The 12,355-nt window shown below is 35.5% G+C and overlaps 2 protein-coding genes across 2 annotated transcripts in view; both read right to left on the reverse strand.

Annotated features, from left to right (window-relative positions):
- Positions 1-2,621, reverse strand: part of LOC111999544 (uncharacterized) — a 21,966-nt gene extending 19,345 nt beyond the window's left edge. The window contains exon 1 of the mRNA XM_024031675.2: positions 2,350-2,621. Coding sequence (XP_023887443.1) covers positions 2,350-2,405 — 56 coding nt within the window. The 5' untranslated portion in view covers positions 2,406-2,621. The remainder of the gene's footprint in view (positions 1-2,349) is intronic.
- A 7,206-nt stretch (positions 2,622-9,827) lies between these two features.
- Positions 9,828-12,104, reverse strand: LOC111999519 (transcription factor BEE 1). Its single transcript, XM_024031646.2, has 6 exons — positions 11,678-12,104; positions 11,452-11,568; positions 11,240-11,305; positions 11,054-11,122; positions 10,867-10,944; positions 9,828-10,356 (listed from the first exon to the last, which is right to left on the reverse strand). Exons 1-6 carry the CDS (start codon positions 12,065-12,067, stop codon positions 10,261-10,263), a joined length of 816 nt encoding a protein of 271 aa, XP_023887414.1. The 5' UTR covers positions 12,068-12,104; the 3' UTR covers positions 9,828-10,260.
- Between the last annotated feature and the right edge of the window lie 251 nt (positions 12,105-12,355).

Below are 12,355 nucleotides of genomic sequence, written 5' to 3' on the forward strand. Positions count from 1 at the left end.
AAAAAAAAAAAAAAAAAAGAGGAAAAATTGACTCACAATACACATTTTAACAACTATGGATCTACCTAATAAACACCCAATGCAAAACTCATCACACACCCACATAACACACACTCATATGCTCAAATCCACACAAGATTGGCTATCACAATACCCCCGCTTAAATTCTTAACATCCTTATCAGGACCCATATTATGTTGTAGTGTCTCAAGTCAAATGACATTTCTAGGTTGGCTATGATACCATCTGCGATGATCCAAGGAAAGCATTAGTTACATCTAAGTTTTACCGAAAGGACTAGTCAAGTTACAATTAGGGCTTAGCCAAAATCTACTTAGTAAACAACTAATGTAAGACTCAGCACACACCGACACAACAAACTCATCCATTCCAATCAAATCCATAAAATTTGGGGTATCACAAGGAAACTTCTCTAATCCATTACATAATGATTTAGATGGTCACCCATGTATATATTGTTAGGAACTCAAGCGAAGTTGAAAAAGGAGGAAAAACCCTAGTTTGGGTGCACCGGGCAATTCCACCTTAAATTATAGTGCCAATCAGCTCCTTGCTCCTTTGGCTTCAAACTTGGCATGACACTTCTCCTAACTACCATACACATGGGATAACCTTGAGTGGCCAATCATGAGCTCAATAAAACGTGTAACTCAAGCTAGGAGTGATTCTTGAAGTTAGTTCAAAAGTTAGTTACAAGAAGATTACATTAGGGTTAGTGTACATGCAACACATTAATCACTTGTGAATATTCTTAAGGGCACATGCCTAATTAGTGAGCCATGTCTCGCCAATTAGAATAAGGCTTGAGTAATATAAATATATGAATTAATCCTTGATTGCTAAGAATCCTTTTGTGGCTTAGTTTCTTGTTATTTTTCTCTAGTCTTTCTCTTTTGAGGTAGAGACTCCCTAGAAGTAGTCTCATTCTTGTGGGTGGTGACTCTCTCAATGTAGTCACAAATCATTCAACCCATCAACATTTGAATGCAATCCATCCATGAATTCCATACTAACCAAAACCCTATAAGTGATTTTCACTTATACCTAATCTCATTTGGTCATTCCACTTCAAGACTCACATCAAACACCAAAACCATCCCAATTCTAAGCAATAAGTGAAACCCAAGGGCTCTTAAACCCTAAACTCTAGCATTCAATTCCAAATCTCAAGAATCCACTTGAATCAACTCAAGGAACCCAAATCCAAATTGAGTTCCTAACATATTTTAACGACATGAACCAATGGGTCATATAAACGATTCACATTACTATACATATGTCATGATTTCTATAGACAAGTTTTTTTATAGAAAAAAATTTCATGACTAAAAGCAAGAGTGGCGATCTTCACCACATAGTGGGTTGAAGGATTCCTTCTAAGTTTGTCAGTTAATTATCTAAGCAATTATTTTATCTTTACAAATATTAAAACACTTGAGAAGTGAATTCAAAGTTCAAAACTTGCATAACATATAGTTTTGGCTAAAATAGCTAAAATATACTTTTTGTCGCTAAAACTTGGTCCAAGTTTGATTCTCATCCCATGAATCTAAATAGTTGTAATTTTATAGTAAATTTGTCCTTTCACCCATATGTTGTTGAAGAAATTGCATACATTGCAAAGTTGATGCCACCTACCCCTAGAATAAACTTAAAGTAATATTAGTGAGGACAGGCCTTGATGCGATGGTTGTAAGTGCCTTCCACCAAAAAGCGACAGGCAAAGGTTTGAGTCTAGAATCAACCTCTCCACCCAAAAAAAGAAGAGTAAAACTGCCTATCAATCACCTCTCCCAACTCCGCAAAAGTGAGAGCTTTGTGGATCAGGTTACTTAGTTCTTACAAACTAATGTGTCAACTTTTAAGAACAAATAATATAATAAAATCTATACATTATATTTTATATGTGACCCTAATCACATTGACTATTGACTGATATGTCGATTTGTAAACCTTTTGTACTGAAATTGGTAATCCTTTTAGCATTTTCCATAGATTTAAGATTTCCCTAGGAACAAAAAATCGAACTTGCATCAAATTAACTGAAATGCTCAAAACTCCACATCTCTACAAAGCACACAAACAACAACAATAAATCACCTCCACTGTAACTGACGATTCACAAAATGTATTAGCCCAAACAAAAAAAAAAAAAAAACAACTACACACAAATCATTCCCAACTTCCTGAGAACGAGAAAATGGCACGAGGTATTAGGCTTCGAAACATACACTAAAAAAGACGGTTAAAAAAGAAAATTAATTTCCAGAGGGTTTTCTCGGGAAACAAACAGAGGGGGGGGGGGGTTAGGGTTTAGGGAAAATTGACCTGAATTGGGAAGATCCACCGCGAAGATCTTCAGAGACTTGCCTTGGAGACATCATTTTGATTCTTTGTGTTTATTAGTGCCAAAAAATATAAAAGAGTGGGATCTCTCTCTCTCTCTCTCTCTCTCTCTAAAATAATAAAAATGAAAATGTCGAAATTAAGATAGAGCTTAGCTTAGCTTAATCACAAATTAATTCAGTATTTTACAAGCGCTCAGCTTTCAGATTGTTTAACCAAAACGACAAGTTTAAGAGGAGAGCAGAAGAAATCAATCTCAATACACCCACACCACGGCAATCAAATTCACGCAATAAAAAAAAAAAAAAAAAAAAAAACCAAGGCTTGGATCGACGGAAAACCAAAGCATTGGGCGGAGGAAGAAAGCGGCGGCTTCAATGATGAAACCCAGAGCTTGGATCGACGAATGAAACCCAGAGCTTGGGTCTGATCGGCGGCTTCAATGATGAAATCCAAAGCTTGGGTCTGATCGGCAAGATGGGTGTTTTGGCGGAATGGGTGGGGAGATCGGCGAGATGGGTCGGCGCCGGTGATGGGTCGAAGCTGGGTTGGCGGCTGGGCTGTGAGATCGGGCTGGCGGTGGAGGAAGAAGAGAGAAGATGAGGAAGGTGGAGGAAGAAAGAAGAAGAAAGAGAGAAGCCGGAGAGAGAGAGAATGGGAAAAGAATATTTAAATGAGAGATGAGAGAGGAATGTAATAAAAAAATAATTTTTTTTTTTACCTGTGAGCTACAGTACACATCTAAATATAGATGTGTACTGTAGCTGTGGAGCTAAATCTTTTAGATTTAGCTCCACTGCCGCGTGATGTTTTTTGTGATTTTAAGCTAAAAATATAGCATTATACCTATATAGCACCACTGCTGTGAGTGCTGTGTAGTATATTTCAAGAGTATTATAATTCAATTAACACCTCATAATATATTTTATAAAAACATTTAGATTCAAATCCTCTTTCTCTTATTGTAACTAAAAAAAATTTGTATGTTCCACACTTCAAAATTTGGGAAAAAATATCATGCATGTACTCAAAAATAAAATAGTAAAAAAACTGTGCCTATATATTCATTGAGGGTTGTTAAACGTGTGGAGGAAAACTGTGCATTATGCAAGCCTACGCCTCAAACCAAGACCATTACTAAGAAGTACCTATTTACAGCATCTAAACCAATTACCTTACAGACATAAGGATCAATGAATGGATTATGTTCACAAGTAGTGGGGACACACATTTTTCCAACTAGTCATTTCTATGTCCTTGTGTTTACTTGCTCCTAGACATGGGTCAACACATACAGTACAGTGACTACACAGACACAGACACAGACACAGACATTGACACACATACACACATAAATGCTTATATCTAGACTCCAGAGTCTTCCAATTTATATCTCATACAGAAGAAGTCAATTCAGTCCTTGTCCTGCACTGTTTTTTTTTTTTTTTTTTTTTTTGAGTTGCACTGCTTTCTTTATATAATATTCATATCATGCATGATGTATAAAAAGGTGGGTTTTTATTTTTCTTTTCTTTCCTGTGATAGTTTGCAGTTATTGGACTTTCTTTTTTATATATTATAAATTTAGAGACACAATAATTGTTTAACGTAGTTTGCCATGATTGAAATGAAATTAATGATGAGCTCATATAAAATTTATATTATTTCAACCACAATTTGTGAATCTTAATAAATTACAAAAGAACTTTGAACAATATTTGTCCTTGATAATTGATATTGATCATTTTATGCAAAGCTGAAATGACTAGTTGTCGTATCCAGTGCCTGATGATCAACACCAATACATGTACCATCAAACTTTCCAATAATCATTCTTGTTTTTCATTTCTTTTATTTCATTTGAATCGAAATGCCCTCAGGACCCGACCAATTCCCTGTTCATAGTGCATGAACTTACAAAATGCCAAGTGAAAAATGGTGAAAAAAGAGTCAAAGAAAAGGATCATTTTAAATTTTACAAACTTTAAAAGTTCAATAGCCTTTTGATGAAAGAAATTTGAGAACCCACCTTGTTCGAACCTCTTGTGAGCATAACATGGCCCATTCCTCTCTCAATCTTAATGCCTTTGGATGCAATGCATCTGCTTTAAATTGTTCCAAAAACTATACTATATTCCTTCATTTTCAATCATTTCACTATTGAATTGGCAAAATCCATTAGATTCTATTTATCCATTTGTATTGTGGGACACCTTGCTAACTTATTCATTTATCATGCTTGTTGGCTGTCGGAAGACTAACTTTGTGTTAAAGGCTGAAAGCTGGTTGTTCATCAAATGTATTCTGCACCTTTCCATCTGATGAAGTCATTGGTTATGTGAAATAGTACTAAAGACCAAACAATTATTTTACAAACAGATATTCATGGCTTAATTTCAAAAGAAAAAAAAAAAAAAAAAACCTTATTATATTTCTGGATGCTGTTATGATTTAGATCTTACAAACCTTTATGATGAAGCAATTTAATTGAATGGTGATGCTCCTCCCATTGATCGACATTTGAGATATTTTTTTAGCATTTATTTATAACAAATATTGCTTAGAAAAGTCAATCACATCACAACCAAAACAAAAGCAAAAGGAAATAAAAAGAAATAAAACACTATCCGTGGGATCAGCCTATCAGGATCCTTATAGAGTTAAAGTGGGTAACTCCAATATGGAAACTTTAAAATTATAGTCATTCATTATTAAAAGGTTGGTTTAACCAACATCACCCTTATACCCAAAACGAAGCTACCCACTAAAATGACTGAGTTCAGACCCATTAGTCTTAGTAATGTGGTATACAAAATCATTGCCAAAGTTCTTGCAAATCGGCTCAAGGCCATCCTTCCCCATATCATTTCAGAGAATCAAAGTGCATTTCTTTCCAAATGCTTAATCACTGACAATGTTCTCACAGCCTTTGAAATTATGCACTACATTAACAATAAGAGAATTGGGAAGGATTGCTTAATAGCTGTGAAACTTGATATGAGCAAAGCCTTTGATAGAGTAAAATAGTGCTTCATTGAGGCTGCTATGGAAAAGCTTGACTTCCATGAAAGATGGATAAGTCTAATCATGCATTGCATTACTACTATCTCGTACTCCATCATTATTAATGGCTCTACTCATGGCTGCATTACTCCTTTGAGGGGGCTCCGGCAAGGAGCCCCCCTCTCTCCTTATCTCTTTCTTATTTGTGCAAAAGCATTTTCCTCCCTCATCCATAATGTAGCCAGATCTAAGGAGTTGAATGAGATTTCCATATGTAGAGGCTGCCTCTATGTCACTCACCTATTCTTCGCTGATGACAACTTACTCTTCTACAAAGCCAACAGCCAAGAGTGCCACATATTAACTGAAATCCTCAAAAAGTATGAAGCAGCCTTTTGATAGAAGATTGACACTGACAAGTCATCCATTTTCTTCAACCACAACACCCCTCAAGAAATTAAAGATGAGATACTCGAAATCCTTGGACCTATGCAAGGTTCTCGCCACACTAAATATCTCGAGTTGCCATCCATCATTGGAAAGTCCAAAAATGCAATCATTGCTGAAATTAAAGAAAGGGTTGGTAAAAAACTGTCTGGCTGGAAAGGAAAAATGCTCTCTATAAGGGGTAAGGAAATTCTCATTAAAGCCGTTGCACAAGCTGTCCCTACCTATTCCATGAGCTGCTTCCTCCTCCCAAAGGGACTTTATGAAGACCTTGAGGGTATGATGAGGAACTTCTGGTGGGGTCAAAAGAAACAGGAAGCAAAAATCGCTTGGGTTGCATGGAAAAAGATGTGCAAATCCAAATTTGAGGGGGGAATGGGATTCAGGAACCTCCAAGCTTTCAATTTTGCCATACTAGCCAAGCAAGCCTGGAGGATCCTAAACAATTCAAATTCTATCATCTCAAGGATATACAAAGCCAAATATTTCCCCTCTTCGGATTTTCTCAACTCCAAGCTTGGCTGCAACCTTTCATACGCATGGCGAAGTATTCACAGTAGCATTGAGGTCATTAAAAATGGGACCAGATGGTGTGTTGGGAATGGCAAAATGATAAACATATGGGAAGACAGGTGGATGCTAACTCCATCCACTTACAAAGTCATCTCCCCTCTTCCGCACCACTTTGATGACTTCTCCATGGTATCTGCTCTTATTGATCCAGACACAAGGAGATAGAAAGCTGACTTGGTAAGACTTCCTTCCTTTTGAGGCCAATACTATCCTAAACATACCAATCAGCTACTCCCTCCCTGAAGATAAAATAATTTGGATTGGTAACAAGTAAGGTGAATTCACTGTCAAAAGCGCCTACTACACTGCACTCCCAATAACAGACCCATCTTATGGAGGAGAAAGCTCTTATGGCAACTTGTGCTCCCCTCTCTGGAGGAAGATGTGGCACCTTAATATCCCAGCCAAAGTTAGGATTTTTGGCTAGAGATGCTACATAAATGCTCTACCAATGATGCAAAACCTTAGAATTAGGGGAGTGAACACAAATGGCTACTACCCTGCCTGCAATCAATGCCTTGAAAGCACCATATACGCCCTCTTCCATTGTGACATTCCCAAATCTATCTGGGGCTACTGGCAAAACTACCCCATCAACCTTATAGACAACTTCTCGGACCTAGCCCTCCAGCTCATGTCCAATGGCTCAATACAAGATCTAGAATCCTTCTTGGTCATAGCCTGGCTCATTTGGCACAACTACAACCAAATAGTCCATGAATCAGCATCCTCGCTCCCTCATCAAATTTGGGACTCTGCCATCAAATTAGCTAAAGACTGCAAAGGCGCAATCTTAACAACAATTCCTCCAAAGACCCAAGCCTCCTCTTGGACCCCTCCTTCACCTGGCTACCACAAGATAAATGTGGATGGAGCCTCCTCTGATGACGGTAGACCCTCCAACATTGCTGTTATTATTCATGACTCCAATGGTCATATTGTTTCTACCATGTGTAAATCTCTGCAGGCGTGTCACCCCATCGAAGTTGTTGAAGCCATTACCATCGAGAATGGCATACTGCTCGCCCAGGAACTGCAAGTCTCTAGGATCATCATAGAATATGATGCCCTGTCCATAGTCCAGTCCATTAACTCTAAGAAGCTTGGTGGAGAATTTGGCCACATCCTCCAAGGAATCCTTATCTCCCTTGACCACTTTTGCAACTGGAAATTGTAGCACCTGAAAAGGGACTACAATAGAAACGCTCATGACCTTGCTACCTTTTCAAGGTCTTCTGGAACCTCACAAGTTTGGAAGGGAATGCCCCTTCCTTAGCTCCAACAACTTCGCTATCAAGACCCTCTCTAATTCTACCTTGCGGGCTTCTTGTACTTTCCCTCTGTTGTATTTCAATTTTACTTGTTGAATGAAATCCACATTTCCATTTCAAAAAAAAAAAAAAAAAAAGGTTTTACCATCTCATCATAATTTTTTTTTTTCCTTTTCTTATGCATTGATAGTTTCGAATGGGATTTGAAATCATAATTAGGATGTTTCTGTTAGAAACATCAAGAGGTACTAATTAAGTTACAAGACTCTTGACATCGTCACTATTTTCAATGAATACCTATACTAATTTTTGTTTGTTTGAGTATTGATAAACTGTCAAAATTGTAACCTTTCATTTAATTTTGAATGTAAATGGAGTTGTATAAATTATAAAAACTCCAAAAGTCAAAAGGATCACAATAGCTTATATGCAAAGAATGGTTAAGGAGCAAACCGTGGAACTATCAACTATTTGTCTTTCTATCTTCATAGTGTGTTATTGATGCAAGTGAAAGAAAAGATTCTAACCTTTTAAATTTCGCGTGTCGTGGATGTAGGCTATTAAGATATGACTACATTAATATTTGTGTTCTACTTTCTCAAATTTGAGTTTACCTGAATCTCTTCACTCATTTTCCTCTTCTTATATTCAATAAAAATATTACTTTTTTATGGGGAAAGATGTCTTGACAACCCCTAAACTTTAGTTTAGTTGTATTTACACTCCTAAACTTTTATTTTAGCTAATTTATTACATAAATTTTGGTACTGCGCACAACAAATAGACCCCGTGAACTTTATCTTTCACCAATGCAATCCATAAACTTTGATAATGTAATCATAAGATCCTTTAATTTACCACCCCCCCTCCCCCCAATCTATCCTATTTTTGTACCAAATTATTATGGGGAAAGAGAAAACTAAAACAAAGGGGTCTTACTGCAATAACATAAAAGTTTAGGAGGACTATTGGTACAGTATCAAAGTTTATGTATTGAATAAGCTAAAATAAAATTTGGGGGGGGGGGGGGGGATCTATTTGTATGGTACTAAAGTTTATGTATTAAATTGGCAAAAATAAAAGTTCAAGGGGTGTTAAGGCATTTTACCCTTAAAAATTTATAACAAAAATAAAATTTACCGTAAATAGCAAATTTAACTTAATGGAAGTCTACATAAAGGAATTTTCCTGAAAAGTAGTGTAGATCTGACCAAAATCGATGAATTTTGATCCTTACAACAATTTCTTTCAAGTCACCATATTTCACATGATTCCGCCGTTGGTGTCGATGATTTCTACTAGTACTTTCACTTTGCAAATTTCTTATGAGTTGACTTCTGACGATCTTCCTATTCAAGAAAAGTTTGTGTTGTTTATTCTACATCAAGTACCTTAGTTCATAAATCAAGTTTCGCCTTTGTTAGTTGTTTTCTTTGCACACGAGCAGTGAAAGCTAATTTTGAAAACAATTTCAAGCTTTGGACTCATTTTAAACAATGATTTTTGTGTACAAATTTGAGAAGATGTGTTGGAAAGTATAATTCACTATCTATAACATGAAGAGTAAATTAAGGTATTGATTGTTATGAGTAAATCATAGAGTGGAGTAGTGGATCAATCAGTCATATTGGTTTAAATTTTATATTCAAAATGCATGTAATTAATAGACAATTAACTTTCTATTTTCAAATGGAATAGAACTCAATATAAATATGAATTCACTATAATGATCAGTCCAATTGAATGAGAATGACGTTGCCTTATAACTTGTTATGTAGTGGATATAATGTAAATAGTTAGGGTTGAATTATAACAATGTCAATAGCTGTTGTTTTGTTTTGTTTTGTTTTGTTTTTTTTTTTTTTTTATTTATTTTTTATGTTAAGGTTTTCACAATATATATTTAAGAGTTTAAAGCAACAGCTTATCCAAGGGATGAGGAGAGACATCCAACGAGTGGAAGCATGAATAACTTAACCTGCACATGCTTAAATTGTAAATTAATAATTTATGTGTCCTTAATGATTAGCAAATATCCAAGATTATGTAATCAGGCAAGTCCATACGATGATTAATAGATATTTTGAACACTTGGGAATTTTTTCTCTCTCCCTTCACACCAAGAAATACCAGATTCAATTGAGTACTATAGGCTCGATTAGTACGGATCGCAAAGTTGTCCAAATAATATTATAATATCGCCACGTTAACTTGTCAACAAACACAAGACTTACAAGCAATATTTCAGGTCCATGTCCCACCCACCGAAACCAGTTTGTGCTCTAACTGCTCTTGCCAACATGGCAACAGTGAGTGATACATAGGATATGCTAAGAACCACAATATATAGTGTATACTTTTAGACAGTCAAACTATATGGGTATTCAGCCCTTACAAATTGACAAGAAGTGAGACAGAGAGAGAGATATTACAGATATTTTTTTTTTGTAGTTTTGTTCTTAGTCCTATGAAAAGAAGATGCAAAAATCAATAGCATGTTTGCCTTGTGCATGGGAACAGACTTGATTTGTGGGTGTGAGAGATGGGGAACATATTCATGTGTTTGTAGCAACTGCTGGAGTAGGGGCCAAAAATGCATTCAAAGTGGCCATGTTGAGTGCAAGCAATTTTGCTCTCCATATCGGTCCCTCACCAAGTTCTCCATCCCATGTGACTGATTTAAAGAATTAGTCCCCTGCACCATCAAACATTAAACACTACCATCTTAAAGCCAAACACTTAGACATGAACACATAGATTTTACATGCCTTCATATCTGTCTACAACTATATGCATATGTACATAAAACAGCGTGGAAATTATATTTAAGTGTGTGTTTGGATTCAACTTTTTGCTGATTTCTTATTTGATAAATGTTTGTTAAAATATATTTGTACATTAAAAAAAAAAATAAGACTTTAAAAAAAAATTGTATCCAAGTATATAAGTTTTTTTTTTTTTTTTTTTTTTGAGGAAGAAGTAAGTTATAAGAGAGAAATGGCAAATAGACTCTAAATTATTGAAATAGGCAAGTTGAAACCACTATTGACTGTTACATTGAGTAATGCATTTCCCAGATTGTAAGACTTTTACGTTATTCTTGAAACAAAATAAGCACCCGAGCAGCAATGTTTTAACTGTTAGTCCCACATAAACTGGTCAAATAAAATGTTGTAAAAAATATGTCATTCTGTTGATATAGTACCTGTGCTTTTTCAGTAGCTCCAGTTTCCAAGATTAAGTTATAGGAAGAACATGCAGTCGCAAGCTCCATGGAAAGAAACTGAATTTCAGGAAGAAAAGACAAAAAAAAAATTAATAGCTAGTGATTTAAACATTAAGACAACAGCGTCATTATGGTTAAACCTTCTCATTATTTTCAACTTAATTACCTCAACTTGATTCTTCAGTGAATGGACATAATTGATAATTTCGTCCAACATCACTGCCATGCCCATTGCCTGTGAATTTCCAGGTCATGTTATATAAAGAACACACAAAGATACGCACATATACTTGCGCGCACGCACGCACACACACACACACACAAAATAACAAAAATAATTAATTGTATGTACCTTATGACATCCAGGAACAAGTTCTTGTAAACATCTCAACTTGTAACTGATTTTCTGTCTTCTCACCTGATCCAAAGAAGGGGAATGTATTTCAACTTCTCAATGACATCCATATATAAATTTATTTATATTGATATGAAGAACAATAGATTATTATCAATATCTATTTATTTAATTAGTAAATATATATATTCAATAACATGCAAATATACCCTTTCTGCTAAACTGTGAGTATCAGTAGCTTGACCTCTTTTGGCTCTGACATGAACAACTTCCCCTTGTTTGTCACGTTCCTTCTCACTGCTCCTTTTCTTTCCTTTTCTTAAGCTCTGCAAACATCAAAAATAAATTATAAACTCAGCTTTTTTGTAGAAAGAAAAGGTTTAAAGTTGTATTAGAAAGGAAAGACAATCAAAACAAAAAAAAAATGACACAAACATTCTTTTTTGTAGAACTATTGTTATCTTTCAAGTCATCTCCAGAAGCAGCTAAAGAAATGCTTTCTGAGCTGCTTGTTGATAGTTCCATTACTTTTCTCTTCTTGCTTTCATGAAAAACATCTCTTGTTGAAGTGATAGCATAGACAATTGGCAGTTCATTGAGGCTGTTGGAATGTGAAGTACCAGGAAGATTTTGAGCCATGCCTGACTGACATTCAAGTTGTTGGAAACTCAAGAAATCATCCACAGTTAAGTCTGTAATACTGAAATTCGCCATAATGCTTGCATTTGGCTGCACTAACTGGTTCATCAAGTTGATATCTCTAGTTATTTCTGAGGAAGGAATAGAGGGCTTAAAATATTGCAACTGTTCTTGAAAATCAGACATGACTCATATAGTCAGACAATATAATAGAATTATTTGAGACCTCAATGATGTTTAGATTATAGAATTCAAGTGTGCAATTTATAGCTACATATTAGCAATCAGTATTGGGTTAAAATGTCTAATTTGGGTCTGGTTTATTACCATGTGGGTATCAGTGTAATTATGTTTTCCTTTACAGTTAAGTAATATATAAAAATAATAAATAAATAAAAAGCACATGGGAATCCCAAGTGGCGGTTTCATTTTCTGAAGCTGATGTCCACTGGTAGGGACCCTGCTAAGGATATA

This window comes from Quercus suber, unplaced genomic scaffold, assembly GCF_002906115.3.
Source record: "Quercus suber isolate HL8 unplaced genomic scaffold, Cork oak 2.0 scaffold_1047, whole genome shotgun sequence".
NCBI lineage: Eukaryota > Viridiplantae > Streptophyta > Magnoliopsida > Fagales > Fagaceae > Quercus > Quercus suber.